The following is a 20,858-nucleotide window of genomic DNA, read 5'->3' as shown; positions in this document are numbered from 1 at the left end:
TCTTAGTGAGCATCCACAAAGATTTTTCAGAAGTTTCAAAGTTTTTTCTAAAGTAAAGAGTAAAGAACCTTAGTCTCTGTCCCCCACTTCCTCAGGACAGTCTAAACAGCTTTGTCATCTGTTGAAGTAGGTCAGGCCAAGGTGTAGCAAGGCCTGGATCACAACCTATAGTAGATACAGTATGATATTCAGACTTTCAGGTTCATGAGCTACTGGTTCTTGCATACAGCTGTGAAACAACCACAAGAGCAGGCTTTTCATGCATTCCTAGGAAGTTCCCAGAATTCCTCAAGACACTTGAATTTATGGGTACAAAAGTCAGGTGATTTTAGCAGCATGTTTGGTATCCTACAGTACCAGGCAAGTAGGACTGCACTGCCTGTGCTGGAAATGCAACCTGGCAACTATGCAGGCTGCCATCTGGTAAAGCTGCTTCACATTACTCTGCTAAATCATGCTCTCCAAACACCTTGACTAGTCAGCCAACCCAGAAACAGATATTAAATCTATCAAAAAGTTCACTTCATCCAAACATAAAATTCAACTGAATTTTTTATACTAGAAGTCTGCATGTGAGATTCAAAATTAGTTGAGAAGTTTCCAACTGTTGACATCTTCTCCCAGGAGATTTTCCACAACTCCATTTACAGAGCAGTTTGGATCCACACGAAGCAGAAACTTCAGGAGCTTGGTATTCAGTCTTCTGGATGGCAGCCTCCCCCCAGGGAGCAGTTTGCCAGAAAAAACATCCAGGATTCAACCTTGAGGGCCTAAATTTCCATAGGTATTGTTTTATTGTGAAGACCATGGAGTCTTCTGCTGAGTTACAAGCAACTACAGTTGTACAGTTAATACTACAGTTTCCAGAAACTGAATGCTGGTTTTCACCTATCCTGCCTGAGCAAGTGTACAGCTTAACCAGACAGTTCTGCTGTCAAAGCAGCAGTGCATGAAGAAGCAGAAGATGCGGCTCAGCCATGTCTTCCAAGCACGAATAAACTCACAAAGAATTTATTGCAAAGAGTTACCCTGAACCCATGTGATGCTGTGGGCACACTGCTCCCATTTAACAAGTATTGTGTGAAACTAAGAGACATTTAGAAATGTTGCTGTTTAGAGGTGCACTTAAACCTAAATGCCCCTGCACAACTTAGAGACCTGAGAGCCAGGCCTATACTGCTCCTAGAACCCCATTGCTTTGCTTCCGAAATTCAGAGTGCTGCAGACTTTCTCCTTCTGTTTCAAGGTGTTCCATTGCTTTTTGCCATTCATTTCACAGAGATACAACGACAGAGCCATGTTAAGCAGACAACAATTCCACACAATTATAGCTGGGTTTTGGAATACTCTTATCTCCATACCTTCAGTACATGACAGGAAGTCATAGGGGAATGGCAGCCAGTGACTGGAAAACCGAAGTGGTTTAGACACAAACATTCCTGAGGGCACTATAAAAGCTTACATGAACTTGACTTTCACACATCTATTCATAACACTCCTTGTCTTATCCAGCAAGTTTTGAATGCAGGTATTTTTTGTATAGGTCAACTCCATGTAGAAAGAAAAAGCACTTCTGCATCTTCCAATACACCTAGATTAGCTCATCCATGTACAGTATTCTATCAGAAGACCCACCTGTTTAGTGAAATTTCAGTCTACACAATACTATTATTCAATACCAGCTAGATACTGAACAACTTTCCTTCTCTATCAGGCAGGAAGATCAGATTTTGTTTTTTAGAAGTCACTTCTGTTTCTTCACATGTCTGAGACAGTACATGTCCCAGCCTCTTGCACTTGCTTTTGAACAGTAATTTACGGCACCAAAGTGGGCACACAGAGTGCAGAGAAGAGAGAAAGCTGTGGACACAGAAGGGATGGAAAGAACAAGGCAATCATACTTAAGTGGGTTTAAAAAAAAAAAATCCCCACAGTTAAATGCCAAAAACCCTGTTAATTTTCAAGAAGAAGAACCATGTTCCTACACTGATCCACAAATAAGACAGTGCTAAGTTGTTTGACAAAAACTGAAGAACTGTAATAATAAATTTCTACTCTAGACCTACCGTCCTGGAAAAGGGTAAATTGTCACATGTGCCAGCTCCTGATATCCTTCTCCAGTAATGGAAGGGATGGTACAGTTTATGTGGATGTACTCACAATGAACAAGATGATACTTTCCAAAGAGGTCAGTGGTTTCCACTATAATAATCATCTAAAATCAAACTGTAAGGTTGAGGCCATTTTAAGAGGAACAGAGAGTAAGAACAAATCAAAAGGAATCCCTCTTGCTCTTAAAATGTGTCAGTAGAGGAGGAACAATGATGGGTTGCTGAGGACCCAAGCGAAATTTAAACTTCTTAGCTGTGAAGGGTATTATGAACCGAGTCTGTGGGCTGTGCAGGGTCAGGCAGAAAAAGCCCAATTTAACAGGGCCACGCTTCATCTCTAAAGTTTCAGCAATACAACTGGTATTTTGCTCATCTAACCAAAAATCCACTAGATAAAGACTAGACCAATTTGCTTTCAGAATATTTTAAACAAGTGTCCAAGTACAACATGCTGCCAAGCCATGAGTCTGGTGACTTTGCTCTGGTGTTCATCATTTGAACTACTATTTCTGCTCTGTAGGTCAGATTTGGCTAGAGACACACTCCTCAGCATCCCTGGAAAAAAAACGAATTTAAGATGCAACAGCTAATCATGATGGCCTGCAGTTTGGCACTGCTTAAGGCCTGGGATCATTCTTGCTTATACAGGTATCATACTTGGAATAGTGCTTCTTTCCATTTCAGCTGGACAGAGAAACACTGAAACAAGCTTCACAGAGGCACCACATGGTTGACACAAGCATTTTCCAAGCCTTCTCATGTTCTCATGGGATTCACACCTTGTTTCTGAGGTTAACAGCCAAATTTCATAGGATGGATTATTTTACTTTGTAGTTTGTTTTCTAATAAGTCATCCCAGTTAAGCTAAACAGAACAAGAATGTGGGCACAGAAACATTCTGGCAAACAGCATTTTCAGGAAGAGAGATAAGCTATCTCCTACCTCTGTTGCTAAAGTCTTTGGGGACACAGCTATAATACCGCTTAGTTTCAGCATTCCTGTGCACCAGGGCAAAACAAAGTGTCAGAAGAAAGTGTCAAGTACCACATCAGACTATCTGCTCATACAGTCAGTCTGGCTATAAGTCTGTCTTCTCACAGTCCATAAAAAGCAGGTTGCTTTCTGTAGTCCAGAAGGGGACTGTGCAAATCCCATCTAAACCTAAATACAGTTCAGGTTAGACTCTAAAAATCAGGAATGTGAGTGGAATCTCATAGATGTTTTACAACAGTTTACAACAGTTAAGACAAGACTTTCAAAACTAGTAATAAGCCATGTTACTGTGCTGCTTTGTGCATGAAAGGCCAAATGCCTTTGGAGGACAGGCACCTGGAAGATGAAATGGGTTACTATTTGCAGCAGACATTAATAAGGCAAAATGTAAAGGTATAATACACATTTTGAACTTACTAACTGCCATGAAGCTGACATGCACACTCCCAAAATCCTTTGGACAGGAAATAAAGTGCAAGGAATAACTGCAGGATTACCATAGCTTCCTTACAGTGGTAAATATCAAGAGGTAGCTCATCCTCAAGAGCTGAAAATAAGAAATTTCAGATACAAGGCAAACTTTAACATCTGTTTTTAGAGCACCTGAGTCCTTGCAGAAGGCTGAATCTGTCTTCCTAAGCAAACTGCCAGGCTGGCAACTGTGCAGCATGATTAGTTCAGTTGTGTTTAAGCTGCAGAAAGTAGTATAAAAGTGCTTATGACCTGATGGAAAGCAAGAGAGTTTAAGATTTGGGCAGAACTTGGATGCTCCTTTAAAAGAGCTAGAGGTTTTTTTGTCCTTCTATAGTTTTCAGTAGTAGGCAACAGGCACCAATTCAAGTCTATCTTCAGAGCTCAAAGGCCTCCACAAATGGGAGAAGCTACATGTCCTTAGAAACATTCAGAAAATAATGGAATTTATGACCTCTAGCTCTGTTAAGCTCCATGTCTGTAGGAAAGGTTTTTGTTCCAGTAATATTATTTGTTACGTGGGATTCTGCAGCTGTGTGCACAAAAACACCACAAACCATTTCAACATGTTAAAGAGCACCTTGTCAACAAACAAGGGTAAGGAACCCTGTGTTATGCTTGAAGCTTCATTTTCAGAAGCTGAGCGCTGACCTTCTAAATAGCAAAGAAGCAGCCAGGATTTCAGACCATGAGCTGGAAAACTTGAATCCTGCATGATTAGGAATCATTCCCAGTCCAAGAAACTAGATTTATATCTGATTACAGATGGAACAGTTTATTAAGCTTGTCCAAACTAAACTGCCTTCTCCTAGAGATACACAGTATTGTGTTAAAGCTCTGCAGACATATCATGCAGAAGTTGGGGTTTTCCCTCTACTCTCTAGAAGCAGGTTTAGTTACATCTGTTATCTAGCTACTCAGTGTCACCAAACTGTTCATTTGGTTTTTGAGAGCAAACAGTAATATGCTGGTTTTTTTCATTGTGAACAGATGCAAAGGATTGAGGAGAAACAGAGAAGAAATAGGAAAGAAAGAGATAAGAGGGCTGGAAAGCACTGTAGTATCCTGGTGATTACTTCATTGAAACAAGAAAGAATATGCATACACTACAATGGGGGTTCCCTCATGCTCTCTGTTTCAGATGACTTGCAATAGTTTTCCTGACACAGAGACCAGTGAACATTTTGTGAGAGCAGGTCAGACTGACAAGGTATCACTGTGCAAGTAACAGAGGCCAAAGGCAAAGATACTTAGAGGGGAGAATACATGTTTACATCTCATGCCGTGGAAGACCTGGAGGAGGGTACTCTTGAAGAAGCTCTCAGAGTTAGTTTATGCACGTGCAATTTAAGTGATATCCCTCTATCACATATGCTGATATACAAGACATTTTCCAGTAGTAAGGCACATTTGCTCTCAAAGGGATTAAATAAACAAAGTGCTTATCTGTTGAAAGGGAAAAAAAAAAAAAAAAAAAACAAACCCTAACCAAACCAAACAAACACAGCAACCTAACCGAACAACCTAATCAAACAACCCTAACCTAACCAAACCAAACAAACCCTAACAAAAATCCACACAGCATGATCGCTTTAGTTGCTCCTTTGAGGAGAAAAACTGAGGAAAAGCAATCACAAAATTTTTCCTCACAATAAGAAAATTATCTATAGAGACTGATGGACTTTTGTATTGGTTTTGCACAGCCTGGTTTCTGGTAGCCGGGGAGCCACAGAGGTGGTTTCTGTGAGAAGTTGCTGGAAGCTTTCACAGTGTCCAGCAGAGCCGAACCCTGATGGCTCTGAAGATGGACATGCTGCTGGCCAAAACTAGAGAAGTTGGTAACACCTCTCTGATGACATATTTAAGAAGAAAACCAAAACAAAGTCACAGGTTTTTGCTTCTAGTCAGAGAAGAGAAGGAGGTGAGAACATGTGAATGAAACAACACGGAGACACCAAGGTCAGAAGGAGGGGGAGGAGGTGCCAAGATTCCTCTTGCAGGCCGTGGTGAGACCATGGTGAAACAGTTGTGACCCTGCAGCATGTGGGGATCCATGGGGGATGCAGAGATCCACCCACAGCCCGTGGGCATCCACAGGGGATGTAGAGATCCACCCACAGCCCATGGGGATCCATGGGGGATGCAGAGATCCACCTGCAGCCTGTGGGGATCCACGGGAGATGTAGAGATCCACCCACAGCCCATGAGGGAGGTGCCCATGCCAGAGCAGGTGGATGTCTGGAGAGGCTGTGATCCAGCAGGAGAATTGGTGGAGAGGGCCCTTGTTCCGGGCTGGAGCAGCCTGTCCTTGGAGGACTTCACCCCATAGAAAAAGTGACCCATGTTGCAGCAGTTTTGGGAGGACATCTGCCCAAGGAGGGAGTTCATGCAGCAGCAGGCGCAGTGTGGCTGCTGTCTGCGAGAGTGGACCTATGCTGGAGAAGTTTATGGAGAACTATCCCCCATAGGAGGGACCCCACAGCTGACAGGGGAAGGACTCCTCTCCCAGAGATGTTGAAGAACATCTCGGTGATGAACTGACCAAAACCCCCATGCCCTGTCTCCCTGTGCTGTCGCTGGGAAAGAGGGAGGGCTAGAGGGAAAAAGGTGTTTATGGGCTTATTTTACTTCTGATTATCCTCCTCTGATTCTGTTATAGTCATAAATTCACTTTGTAACTTAAGTTGAGCCTGGTTTTCCCTTGAAGTGTTTTCTCCCGGTCCTTATCTCAATTCATGAACCCTTCATTAATTTTCTTTCTCTCCACAGCCCAGCTACAGCAGGAGATGGTGAGCGAACAGCTTTCGTGGGTGCCTGGCATTGGGCCAGCTCAAACCACGATAACTTGAGATCTACAGACTAATCCATCTAGAGAAACACCTTTTAGTTAATCACTTATCACAGCCACAAAGGCACATAAGAGGCACACATGGCTTCAAGTGAAGTCTACTGCTCCAGAAGCAGGCTAGTCAGCACACTGGGAGTCATCATACAAATTGTGAAGAGGTCAGGATGATCACTTGCAATAATAAAGGGCATTGATTAAAGATGTCCACAGATTTTCTGGGCAACAATCCAAAACCCACAATTTCATCTTGTCAGTATTCAAAATTTCACTCAATTTGCGTTATTCTGGCATCTAAAAAGCTAAAGCAAAGGTTACACTCAGAAAATCATGAGCTTCTGTCATCTGGGTAGTCTATCATTACCAGATGCTGCTGCTTTCACCACAGAGTTAGCTCAAAGCGCCTGCTGTTAACACCATCTGCACCAGTGATGGGGAGGAGCCTTCCCAGCCCCTGAGCAACACCTGTCGGCAAAGGATCCCTTTTCAAGGAACACACAGAATCATTCAAGCTTACTGGAAAAGTGAGAAAAGAGAAACTTTAAGGTAGGGGAGCTTTTTCAGACTTAAACTCAGCATGAAGTCAAAGCACAGATTGATAATCATGACAAAAGCATGTCCTTCAGTGCTGTAAGCCTCCCATTACTAATAACACTACAGATCACTGCAGATCACAATAGTAATACTATTGATCACTCCGAGACAGGAAGTGAGGTTGTCATTCTCAAGGTCTCTGTAATTTGAGGCATGATCTAAAAGCAAGTTTACATTTTACATTCTCTACATTTTCCTGCAAACCAGAGTACTATACATTTTTCCCATGTCTTTGCTCCCATATGTTTGTGCAATGCTTGTCCTCAACCAAGATACCTAAGACAACAAAGGAGAAACTGATCTTTACGGGTTATAGATACCACCACTTTCACTTCCAAAGTACCATGTCACCTGTTGTGTATCTCTTCACAGAAGTCACAGTGTAGAAGCTCTGAATGTGGCTCTAAGACAATAATGCTCTCTAACAGGATTTATGCTTTCTGGACCACACCGATCACAGCTCTTGGCTAAACTCTTTCCTTGCCTGTTGTATGAACTTTGGACTATTGTCTCAATTTTCAGAACCATTTCACCTAGTTCCACTAACCAGCATCACTTAAGTGCTTACTCTAACAAATACCTCTTGATTTGAGTGAAAATCTGGTGGAGAATCAACAGTTTTGGTATTGTAACATCACTTCCAGATGAAGATGACATCTCTTTCCATCCCTTGACCTACCCAATTTATAAAGTAGAATTTGTCCCAAAAATTCACCTGTCAAAACACAGAATCACAGAATAGGTAAGGTTGGAAGGAATCACATTGGGTCATCTGGCCCAGCCTCCCTGCTCAAGCAGCATTAACCCAGAGCATGTTGCACATTATTGTACCCCAACAGTTCTTGGATATCTCTAGTGAGAATACATCTATACGAGCAGCCTGTTCAATGTTCCACCTCTTGCACAGTAAAGCTCTTCCTCATATTCAGCTGGAACTTCTCGTGCATGTGTCTGCTTCACTGGCCTTTGTCGCATGGCTTGGCACCACTGGGAGGAGCCTGGTCTATCCTCTTGACACCCTCCCTTCAGATACTCATCAGCATTGATGAGATTCTCTCAGCAGCCTCTTCTCAAGGCTGAAAAGCCCCAAGTTCATCAGCCTTTCCTCACTAAGAGATGCTCCATTCCCTTAATCTGCTTTGAATCCCTCTGCTAGACCTGCTGGAAGAGTTCCATGCCTTTCTTGTACTGAGGAGCCCAGAGCCGGACACAGCATTCCAGGTGAGGCCTCTCCAGGGCTGAGTAGAGGGGCAGGGTCACCTGCCTCAGCCTGCTGGCACTGCTCTTCATGATGCAGCCCAGGATGTCACCGGCCTTCCTGGCCACCAGGGCACTGCTGCCTCATGGAGCGCTTGTTGCCCACCGGGACCCCCAGCTCCTTCTCCACAAAGCTGCTTCCCAGCAGGTCACCCCCAGGCTGTGCTGGTGCCTGGGGCTGTTCCTCCCCAGCTGCAGGACCCTGCGCTTGCCTTGGCTGAATTTCAGCAGGTTCCTCTGTGCCCATCTCTCCAGGCTGCTGAGGTCCCTCTGAAGGGCTGCACAGCCCTCTGGGCTATCGGCCACTGCTCCCAGCTTTGTGTTGTCAGTGAAATTGCTGAGGAGGCCTCTGCCCTTCATCCAGCTCATTGATGGGTAAATTAAACAAGACTGGGCCCACTATGGACCTTGGGAGACACAACTAGGGACAGGCCTCCAAGTAGAGCATGTGCCATTGATTATGACTCTGGGATCTGTTGTTCAGCCAGCTCTCAATCCACCTCTCTGTCCACTCTCCCTGAGCTTCCCTATGAGGAGGTTTTAAGAGACAGTGCTGCAAGCCTTTCTGAAGACAACATCCACTGCTCATCCAACAGGTAGCTGTTTCTTCACAGCCAGCAACCAGGTTGGTCAAGCATGATTTAGTGAATCCATGCTGACTACTTCTGATCATCTTTTCATCCTGTCTGGATAAAGATGGCTACCAAAATTCATTGTTCCATCACCCTTCCAGGGACTGAGGTGAGGCTAAATAGTCAGTAGTTCCCTCTGTGTCTCCCTTCCTGCCCTTTTTGAAGGCCGTTTCAGTTGGACTGGCAATGGAAATGATAACTCATTAAAATAATTACAGCTTACTAGAGTTTTTTTTCCATCTTCAATTGGTAATTGAACTGATAGCAACTGGTAGCTAGTAACTACCTTGCAGTCAGTTATTGTTCTTAGGAACTGGAAAGAAACTGTTCCCTCTTTTTTTCAATAATTCATTAAGAGTAACTTTCCACAGATTTTACTTCACAGTTATAGCTGCCATGGTGGAATTCAGACCTTTTTCCACCATTACATCCTAATGATGCAAGCAGTTTTTCCCAGCCACAAGATCTTGGAAATTTCAGATGCACTGGAATCCAGGCTCAGGCAGTGAACTTAGTCACAACTTAAAGAGTCAGTACAGATCTTACAATAGGTAAGATCTTGCTCATGGTCAGCAGAGAACAAGCTTCAGCAAAGTTATTTCTGAGAAATACACAAGATAAAATGACATTTTAAATTGACTTATAAAAAGTCTTCCGCAGACTTAAAGCACATGCAATTTACAATCTTAAAAATGCATTTCAGGTGTGGCAAGTAGATTTTCTTGCAGTGGCACTAAGTCCACTGCACCAAAAGAGCTGTCTGCCTTGTCTCCTGACCTACTTTACAGAGAGCAGTCTCCCAGCTCAGTGCTGGAGCAGCATGTGACAGCCAGACCATCTGTTTAAGATACCACAAGAATACACCACTATGCTAGAAGACACCAGAACAACAACTTGCACATAAATCTAGGAACTGAGGTCTCCCAGATAGGTGTGGCAATGGCAAACCTTTGTTCTTTATCCTCTGCCCCTCCCACCATTAATTACAGGGACAAGCTTCCTGAGGCACTGATAGTAGGAGGAGGCCCCGATACAACGGTAAAAAGAGAAATTCGTTATCAAAGTGGTTATCCCTTTCTATCCATGAATAAAGTTGGAAAACTTGGGTACATTTAAGGCACTTGGGTAAGTTAAGGTTTGAGGATTCCTTCTCAACATCAAGCACAACTTTTTCCACCATGGCTGACAAGTTACTCCAAGACTCATCCTTCTGAAACCTGTCTGAAGAACCAAGCTGCTCCATGTATGCTCTGAATATGTTTCCAATACTCTATCTCATTATGTATGAAGCAATCCTGTTGAAAATATTATGAAGGCTGTGCAACACTGAATTCAACCTCAAAGTATACACCCCTCCCTCCATTAAGCTGAAGTAAGAACCACAAAGTAATAACATGTTGTACAGTAGAAGCTATGTTAAACTTTACCAGGAGAGATTGAAAAAGTAATGGTACTAAAATAGTTATGCTGACTCAAGAGTTTGTTCTAACTTGCTAGCCATCCTTCATCTTGTTCAAAAAGAAGTTCAATTCAAGAAACTGGCTGTAGTTGTTTCATAGAGACCACTGAGTTTCACAACAGTACTAGAGCACCTATGGTGCAAAATACCATGAAAGTACCCTTTCCCATTTCTAAACGGGAAGGCAACTGTAATCATTAAGGACCTAAATGATGGAACAGGGTACATCCTCAGCAGGTGTACTGAGAGTACACAAGTGTATAGAATCCTTGATCAGACGTCTGTGCTGTCATTGACGAAGACCACAACAGGCTGGAGAAATGGGCTGTGGGATGCCTAAAAAAATTCGGTAAAGGTCATGCACCTGCCAGGAGCAACCCCATGCAGCAGTGTGTGCTGGAGGCTGATCGACTGAAAAGCAGTTTGGCACAGGGAATGAAAAAAAAACCCCACAGACAGCGATAGAAAAGTTGACCAAGAGCCAACAACAAGCCTCAAGGTAAAGAAGGCAAACAGCCTGGAGATAATAATGCTCAGGAAATATTATCAGTAAGGATAAATATTTGATGGAACCGTGTACACTAGGAAGTAACAGACTCTTTTTAGTGAAAATATAAATATTGGAGGTTTCACTTACACATGAAAATGATATTTTACTTTGTGGGTGACAGGATGCCCAGAAAGCTGTTCAAAAAACAACTTCACAGCAGCCTGGCCTATCTGAGCCAAAGGACAAGACAATATGCAGAAGTGGATTCTAGCCTCAACTTCCCTGGACTCTCATTTTTGCATCCCATAGATAGGAGCAGAGATCAATCCATCCATACTGACACTGTTTCCCAAGTTCACCAACTTCAGTTTGACTTTCTACAGTCTTCAGTCTCTCCCAAAACTGAGAATTTACCTCCAGCTTCCTTTAAGAACAATACATGGTGCCAGTCTAAGTTCTCATCTAGTCAGAGAATGAAGAAGTTTGTAGAAGCTCATGCAGATCTATTTTAAGTTTTCAGATTACACTGCAAACTGGTTTCATCTGTAGGTGGATAAAGTTAAGAGCAATAATCATAAAATAGCAACCAAGGAGGCTGGAAGTAGAGCTTCAAACTCCCAGTATATTTTTTGGAATTGGAGAGGTGCCAGGCTCCCTTTCAGAGTAAGCGTTATGTAACAGCACTCCAGCAAACACTGGAGTATATTTGATAAGGTGCTAATAAGAAGTCCAGGAATTCACCAGAGTGGTAATTTGGAAACAGAGGAGCATGCAAACAATAGTTTTCAGTTAGTAACCAGAAGTTGGCACTAGGAGTTATAGAATCCATCTCCATGAACTAGCAAATTCAAGGTATGCATTCACTACAAGCCTGGTATTCCATGTCAGCTCTGGTATCTGCTTGATATACTGCCTGTAAAACAGCCTTGAAGCTCCCATCAGCTGTATAGAGTTAACTGAGGCAAAAACAAGGTAGGCAGAGTTTCCAAGAATAAAAGCAGAGAAAGTTACAGGTAGCTGGCCACAAGTATAGTAGCAGCAGTTAGAAATGTCTGAAAAACGACAAGGGAACCTGAGTCCTAGGACAGGTGGGATATGAAATGTTTTGGAGTTCTTGGCAAGAAACCAGTGATGTGAATCAGGACTCTCATCACACAGCTGCCAGCCTCAAGGCAGACCACAGCAAGAACAGCCAACACCACCATCTTAGGAAGATACTCTTAGATTATACAAGTCTAGAGGGACCACAGCTAGATGACAGCGGAATTAAGCCATACAGAACACTTCCTCTCTAACTCTGCACAGCCTGGCACTTCAAAATCTTAGCAGCAGCCTACTAAATCTGCATAGCCTCAGAGGGCCTGAATCCAAGTCTTCATGGAGCAAAATACTGTACTCCTCACCTCTGCTCTAAACTCAGTAACCTATTAATACTGCCTTTTCTCCTCATTGTCAAAGCATCTGTCCTGGTGCACAGAGCAGACCTGCTATTGAAAGTAACAAACTTGAGCACATGCACAAGCAGAACTTCCTTCTTTTTTAAAAAAGAGAAGACGGAGAGAAATTCAGGCACTTCCTCATGTCTTGCCCTCCTCAGCAGTGTATCTACTCTAAAAACCAGATCTTAATTAGCTTTTATGTGTTCCAAAAGCTAAACCAGCAAGGCTTCAGTTTCACAAGTAATTCTACAACTAACCTGTCATGCAACTTGAGAAATTGTTTTCTTCTGCATGTTTCTCCTCCCACATCATGTTAAAAAAACCCCAACCAAATAAAAGGAAAAAAACCACACAACACAAGAAACATGGTAGCACTCAGGTTCAGCTTTAGCTGTCTCCTTATCTGAAAGCTAGCAAGGGTGAAGGGAGAATAAATCAAAGACACTCACTCACTCAAAGGTGCTCAGGCATCAAAACAGTATTTTAAGCAGTTAGATTTCAGGGGAACAGAAAGATCTTTACAGGAGCACATGGCCAATAAATTATCATGGTTTGATGCTGGCACAATGCCAGTGCCCCTATGAAAATACATTCTCCCTGGTGTCTGCTGTGAGAGGTGACCAGGAATAGAGTGAGACAGGCTCCAACTTAAGAATAAAGAAGAGAAAACTTTATTAACCTACAATGATATGTAAAAAGAAACACACAGAAAGAATAAAAACCTTCCAAAAACACCCCTCCTCCCCCCACCAAATTTCCAATACATCCATCCCCCAAATCACCAACTCTCAGTGCATCACCACCCTTTAGATAATCAATTCTCAGTTCATCAAGAGAAGAGGAGTCCTTCTTGTGCCATAGGCTTCCCCTGGAAACACCATTGAAACCTCGTGTGTTTCCATGTCACTCGTGGCACTGCCCAGAGAACATCTGCCATCGTGACCTCTTCCTTCCTTGGCCAGTGCTCTCACCACTGCACATGGACCAGAGCTGCTTCTAGGGTCCTTTTAAGGGTGCTTTGTCCATTCCAAAAAGAGCACAGTCTCTCACTTTCGGGACACCTGTCCCCCTCAGATTTCACCCCCTGGGCCAAGGGGTCTCAAGAACAGAGATCTCCTCCTCTGATGATTGAGGGCACCAACCACCCTCCTCACCCGTTGTCTCTGTTCACGCACTCCTTCACATAACATCACTGCACTCCCTTGGCTCCGAGCCATTGCCTCCCCCTAAATGCAGTCTGCATCACAGGAAACATGGTTCTGTCCATGGCTATACAAGAAAAGTGCAGCCAAAGGCCACTCCATCATCTCCTCTCACCTAAGATTCTTCTCAACTTCTCTCGTGGCCCATCCCCTCTTATCTCATCTCTCTCTCTCTTCTCATCCAGCTCCAGGAGGATTAGCATTTGCAAGGTTTCCATCATCCAAGAAAAGGGTTAAAAATCTCAGTCTCTGCCTGTCCAGAGCTCCCACGGCTGCCTTGCTGGGCACCTTCTCCTCACCACATCCCTCCCCTTCTCCTTCTCGGCCAGCCCTGCTATCAAATTTCAAGGTGGCCCAGGCACAGACACGGGTCTCGCTCTCTCTCTCTCTCTCTCTCTCTGCCCTGGGGAGGGGGTGGCTGCCCGATGCCTCCTGGAGCTCCTCCACCCTTCCATCCTCCGGGCCCAGGCCTACCTCACCCGGCCGCATGGCTTCACCCCCGGCCAGCCGCAGCCGGGCAGGGCAGAGCTCTGAACCTTTCCCTGGCCGGAACCAAGAGAAAGTTTTCCTAGGAGTTCTCCGCTTTTAACCCCTGTGTGGTCAGAGGCGTATCCATATCCCCAGTGGCCACACCAGGGGCCAATATTCAAATCTGAGCACCTATTGGTTTGCCACAGCATCCCAAAAAAACTCACTTCCTCTCAAACCATGACATACATAAATGCTTCAGAAACAAGAATCTACAACTCAAGTGTTTCATGTCTCCTGCAACATGACTGTAAAAGTCAAGTGCTTGCCTAAAATGTCCTTTTCATTTAAGAGATAAGACACTGTCAAAAGTCAAGGTGTCCTGGTTTCTAAAACTATTGTCCATTATAAGTCAGGATAAAGACACTACTTCATATAACAAAAGTTCTGCAGCCCTCTTCCTAAGATTCAGAAAACTTGAGACTAGTCTACTTAGATGGCCTCAGTAAACAGCACAAAAGACTTTCCTTCCCTTTCCAATGATCTACAGCTCTAGTAGCATTAGCCACTGTTCTTGAACAGCAACCTAAGGTTTATGAGACATTAAAGTTACACAGGATCTGAAATACTACATTATTCCCACATTTGAATCAAAATCCAAAAGGAGACACAGAGGCAAGTGTTCCTGTCCTCCAGGTTTCTCTGACTCAGTTTAGATAAAGTGGTGTTCTTCCTCAATGGATTAAAAAAAAATAAGTAAGAAAAGCATGCTTTAAAGAATACAAAGCAGTGATGGCAGAGGTTCAGCCACTTCTGTGCTATACATCAGTGGCAATAAAAATTGAAGCACTTTCTGGGCAGAAAACCTCCTCTACTTTTGAACTTTCTCCACTCAGAGGATTTCAGTCTTAGGTACTTGAAGCTTGCAGCAGATTTTAGGAAGTATTTGCTCTGAGGAAACACAAGGAAACCAGAAAAAACAAATTATCCACTTCATGGTGATGGGCTACTCATTTTCACTAGCCCTCTTCTCAAGTGATATCCTAGTACATGTCTGAATATATTGTTCTTAAAAAATCTGACTCAAAGACACTTCGAGGCAGGAGACAAGGACCAAAATTTCTGCAGTACCAATCTCCACCAGGTTCTCCAAAAAGACCAGATAGAAGATTAGAACAGATCCTAGTAAAGTATCAATAAATAACTAATGCAGAGCTTTAAGCCTAAGTCAGACTTGATTGCTGACCGCCCTTTGTTACTCAGCTACTGAAGTTACTCAGCACTATTAGTTGATTAATGAGCCAGTCTCTCAAAAGACAATAATCCATCATCATAGATTAAGATTTTTAAGATTAACACTGGAAGTGTCCAAGGCCATACTGGATGAAGCTCTGAGCAATTTGATGTAGTGAGGTGTCCCTGTCCACAGCACAGAGGTTAGACTAGGTCATCTTTGAGCTCCCTTCCAACCCAGACTATTCCACGATTCTGAGACTGAGACACACAAACCACCCAAAAATTGGTTTTATCTGCTTACCTCCACTTACCCTACTCCCTCTCTATACTACTTAATACACAGTGCAGGCATTGCCTTAAAGCTGGAACACCTGTTTACTCTTCTTTTTTTCTGAGATGGGAAAGAAGTTACTCCATTTTTTTCTTGCCAGTGTGTGAAATATTAAGCTGAAGAAGGGATATCCTATACACAGCAAAGCTGTTGATCTCCTTCCATAACAGGGTAAGACATATTGCTTTTTCTGCTAATGCAGCTAGAAGGAAAAAAAAAATCCATATTCTCTTCCTACTAGATATGCTTTTATTCTGCAAGGATCATAGCCTAGTGTCATTTCCAGGTCAAGCACAGAACTGCACTCAAGTCTAAACATCACGTACCACAAACAATTTTGCTCTGCCTTTTAGAGTATTTCTATGCTGCCAAGTGCCTAGAACCAAATGGTACTACATGCAGGTATAGGAAGGTGGATTTCATTTCTATTGCTGATGGAAAAACTGGGCAAGAACTTTCCCACTTATGAGAAGTTAGCTGACCAAAGCCTAAAGCTAGAGTTATTTCTGCCCCCAGGTTGTCAGGAATACTGATACACTTCTCAAAACCTCAAAGCAGTAAAGCAGAGAGAAGCTTGCTTGCACTCCAAAGCAAAGAAGTTCGTTAATACAACTAAGGAAAAACATTATAGGGTGAAAGATACTCCTTATAACACTGCTTGTCACCAGCTATACAGCAGTGTGGATGGACCGTGCCAGCAGCTGCAGCTTCTCAGCTGGCAAGGCTTATGAAGGCAGCTGCCAATTTCTATTGCTACAGGTTTGCCAGACATCAACCTAGTTAGATCATTAAACCATCTATCACAGACAAAAACCTCCCCAATTTCTACCCCTGCCTTAGTCACCCTTTTCTCTGCAGGTCATCAATTGACTCATTTGTTAGATGAAGGCCTAAATTCTTGAAGAGAAGGTAAACCTTGCTTCTCACTAGAGCAACAGTGGGCAAATGTTCAAGAAGAGGACTCCTTACATGGGCAGGAAGAAGTGCTGAATCCCTACATCACAGCTGCACACAGCAGACGGTGAAATACTGAAGAGGCCAGGCTACCTTGACTTACTTTCCTGTAGCGTGGGAGGGTACTGGGCTAGATACTGCTGACAGCCTCAAGGCTTTTGGAGCCTAAGGGATCCATCCTACCCAGAAGCAGCTCCATATTCCCCAGGACAACAGCCATAGAAGAAGCACTTCTTGCCACCACCAACTCAGTGAAACCTTGTATGCATGAACCACCTGTGCCAGAACTGCTTTTAAACCCACATCATCCTTTGCAGTTCTTGCTCTCAGGAAATCCTACCTTAAAAATTTCAGGAAGACTTGTCTACAGGGATACAAGTCCTTGCAAGGGTAGTTAATGTATCAGCAGTGCTGTACTGCCACTACCGAATTATTACCAAGAGGAAGGCACTTCACAGAGTTTGCTAATGTCCTGTGAACATATGCCAGAGCTAGAGAAGGGAAAACAAACACAGATACTCCTGCAGAACACTGCGTTGGTACTAGTGCTGGGAAGAAGTGAGCAGGAATTCAGCCTGGAAAGGACAATCACAAACAAGCTGATGATAAGGAAACCATGCCAGCTCAAAGCCTTCCCCGTGAGGACTACAGGAAGGAGACGGCAAAAGAGCTGCAGCAATGCCTGAAAAATTTACACCGATCTGTAGAGTACGAGCCACAGGAAACATAGTAAATAAAATCCTGCCTCTCGCAACCCACAGCGCGACTACCAGTGTCCCAGACGGTTCCCCGCAGCAAGGGACACGATGTCTTCTCCCCCTGGAGCTGCTCTGTGCTCTTGCAATGGATGTCAGCAGCGCCCAGGGCTTTATCTCTCTATGGCGAGACGAAGTGGGAAAAGGGATGTGTCAGGGAAACACACACACAGAGTCCTCCCCGCTCTACTTCAATATCAGAGGCCCCCTCAAATGCCGCAACTCCTTTCCCCGGTACATACCTTGTCGGCGATGCTGCGGGGCAGGAGCAGGTCGGGGCTGGGGGTGAGCGCCGGCCCCATCTCCTCGCTGCTGGACGTGGCCAGGGGATGCGGCATCTCCCGCAGCGACTTGGGCCCGGAGGACGGGAGGGGCTTAGGGACGCTCGCCGCGCCGCCCGACATTGCGACGGGGCCGGGCAGCGACCGAGGCAAGGAAGGAGGGAGCGGAGGCCGCGCCGCCTCGGCGAGAAGCTGCGGGGCCGCGGCCGGAGCCTGCCCGCCACCGCCGCGATACGAGGAGGCGCAAGAGGCGGCGGCTGCGGCGACGACGGAGGAGGAGGAGCGAGCGCAGCATCCGCCTGCGCCGCCGCCCGCCCCTTTCCAAAGCGACATCCGCGCCACCTGCCGCCCCGCCCGCCCGGCCCGACGCGGCGGCGGGGACACAGGCACCGCCCCCGGCGGACAGCCAGCGCAGCGGGGCGGGGCCGGCGGAGGGGCGCCCGGGGCAGGCATGAGGATTCGTGGAGCCCCGGGCGGGCCGGGGGAGGCAGCGGCTCTGGTGGAGCCCCTGGTGGGCCGGGCCGGGCCGGGCCGGGCTGGGCCAAGCCGAGACGAGACGAGACGAGACGAGACGAGACGGGGGAGGCACCGCGCCACCCAGCAGCCCCGACGGTGACCCCGGAGTGCGGCGGTGTCTCCGCACCCTGTCGAACGGCGGGTTAAGTGTCAGAAAAGCAATCCTGCTCCTCGACTTTTCCAGGATCGCCGACCTCAAATTACGCTCATGTTGGAAGGGAAATTTGTTGCGGTGCAGGACCGAGCCTAGGCGGGCTCAGGAGGGACAAGGCCCGGCCTCCGGGACTCCCTCACGGTGGGAGTGCACCGGATACACCAGATACACTGAGAGATGTCTTGCACGAAAGGCTTGCATAGAAACATCCTTTCACTGATGCCATCTGTCTACTTTTGCCGCACAGATCTCACGTTGAGAGATCTCCCATTGTTGTACAATGTTTGATCATGCTGAAATGAGGCGAAAGATATATCAAGACCTTTGGAAGCAATTCATGCAAATCCATCTAAAAGCATGTATCCATTACAAAAATTCAAGTGATCTATCCACATTTTACAGCATGGAAAAAGTGTTCATGTTGGCAGAATGACCAATAAATAGGTGGAAAATCATAGTCCTGGTCTAAGATGTTTCCTGAACAGGTAAAGAAGGTAAATCTGATGGATAGATTACTTTTGCTAATAATTTGCTCAGCACTAATTAGACATTATAGAGTAACATGCTACTGGGGAAAGTGATGGATCACTATAAGACTGTCACAATCCCTTCCAGCTACAGATAGATATATGAGGATAAACATACATGTATGAGACCAGATAAGACTTGGATGCTGTAAACATTTCATTTGTGTTCAGCTTTTCCTGGGGAGTACAAACCACAAAAGGGCAGCACTAATACCTAAAGTTTTACAGGTGTCACTGCGAGGTGCCACACAGCAGGACGAGCATGAGGGCACAACACTGTGGACTGTAATTACGAAAAGAAATACTGTGTATCACAGGGAAAAAAATACGGGGAAAAAAATGAATCCTTACTATAAATAACTACTTAATATTACATAATGTTTGAACTTCAGCAGACATCAAAAGTCCAAGTGCCAGGCCCCAGTGAGAAAGTGGCTGTGAAATATCCCTTCTTCATTACACTTCAGAAACAACAACCTATTTATCTATCAGAAAAAGGAAGTCAGCTTAGATACATTAGTCAGCTTAGATACAGGCATCCCAACTTTCTTTTAGACTATCTGTCATGGTTTGAGCCTGGCACAGAGCCAGTGCCCCCCCCATGAAAATGCTCTCACCCTGGTGTCTGCTGTGAGATGTGACCAGGAATAAGCAAAACAGGCTTTAGCTTAAACATAAAGAACACTTTATTACCTAAACTACAGGGAAATAGGGAAAAAACTATAAGGAAAAGAAAAAAAATTGAAAACCTTACAAAAACCACTTTCCTCCTCCCCACTACCTGACTTTCCCAATCCGATACATTCTCCCAAAACACCAACTGCCCAGCCTGGCACCACACTTTAGTATACTCAAACTTCAGTTCATGAAGAGGAAAGGAGTCCTTCTTGTTCCATAGGCTTCCCCTGGAAACACACTGAAACCTCGTGTGCTTCCCTGTCACTTCGGCACCGCCCGGAAAAAAGTCCTTTTGCCGCTTGTGACACCTTCCTTCCATGCCCAGTGCTCTCACCACTGCGCATGGACCAGAGCTGCTTTTAGGGTTGTCTTTCAAGGATGCCTTGTCTCACTCCAAAAAGGCACAGTCTCTGCTTTGGGACATCTGTCCCCCCCATATTTTTCCAACCCCCTGGGGCCGGGGGGTCCTCACGATGAACCCTCCTGGTTCTGAGCCACTGCTTCCCCCTAAGTGCAGTCTCTGTGTCACAGGAACAACTGAGTCCATGGCCACAAGAAAAGTCCAGCCAAAAGGCCACTCCAAATCATCTCTCCCCATTCAATCATCTCCACGTTCTTCGGGCCAGGTTCTTGTCTCATCTCATCTCTTATCTCCCTTCTTATTCAGCTTCGAGGAGGATTAGCATTTTTGCAAGGCCCCAGTCATGAAAGAAAGGGGTTAAAACTTTCAGTCTCTGTCCCGGAGCTGCGGCACTCCCACACACGCTGCCGCTCCGGCCAGGCACTCTTCCCCCCCCCTTCTCCTCCTGGGCCGGCTGCTATCACATTCGGTGTCGCCGGCTCTCTCTCTCTCCCTCCGGGGGGGGGGGGGGGGGGGGGGAGGGGGATGGCTGCCCGAGGGCTGACTCCCTGGGGTCTTTCCACCCTTCCATCCTCTGTCCAGGCCCAGGGCCTACCACGTGGCTGCCCCTCCCCCGCCCAGCAGCAGCAGCTGGACGGGGGGGAGATCTGACCTCTTCGCCGCGACGTCCCAAGAGAGCCTGCCAGGGCCAGAGCCCTGCTTTTTAACCCCTGTGTATTCTCGGAGGTGTGTCCAAACCCCACTGGCTACACCAGGTGCCAGTCTCAAACTCAAAACCTTCATTGGTTTGACCACAGCTTCCCAGAATTCCCACTTCTTCCTGGTCAAACCACCACACTATCCAAATCTTAAGTGGAAACTATTGTGATAAAGGAGCAGGCAGGTTTGTGTATCTGCCGCACTTTCACGAATTGGTTCCCTTCAGTTTTGTGACAGCCTGAATCTCAAAGGTTTATGACTTACTGAGAGCTCTTTCTTTCTTTTCCCTTAGGCATTCTCACCCAGCTGTGTTTCCAACTCAGTCCTTTTCCAAAGGAAGCCTGGTCAGGAACATCAACACCTTCTAGCACTTGGAAACCTGGGGCCATCCTAGCGCTGTGCAAG

The 20,858-nt window shown here is 45.4% G+C and overlaps 1 protein-coding gene across 2 annotated transcripts in view; it reads right to left on the bottom strand.

Annotated features, from left to right (window-relative positions):
* Window positions 1–17,824, bottom strand: part of SNX30 (sorting nexin family member 30) — a 49,876-nt gene extending 32,052 nt beyond the window's left edge. The window contains exon 1 of one of the 2 annotated variants that reach the window (XM_064735917.1): window positions 17,480–17,824. In XM_064735917.1, coding sequence (XP_064591987.1) covers window positions 17,480–17,641 — 162 coding nt within the window. In that variant the 5' untranslated portion in view covers window positions 17,642–17,824. The remainder of the gene's footprint in view (window positions 1–17,479) is intronic. The other variant, XM_064735916.1, reaches the window with a different exon arrangement.
* Window positions 17,825–20,858: the final 3,034 nt, after the last annotated feature.

This window comes from Zonotrichia leucophrys, chromosome Z, assembly GCF_028769735.1.
Source record: "Zonotrichia leucophrys gambelii isolate GWCS_2022_RI chromosome Z, RI_Zleu_2.0, whole genome shotgun sequence".
In the NCBI taxonomy this organism is placed as follows: Eukaryota; Metazoa; Chordata; class Aves; order Passeriformes; family Passerellidae; genus Zonotrichia; species Zonotrichia leucophrys.
The sequence above is the reverse complement of the archived record's forward strand: the minus strand, read 5'-3'. Positions and strand labels throughout refer to the sequence as shown.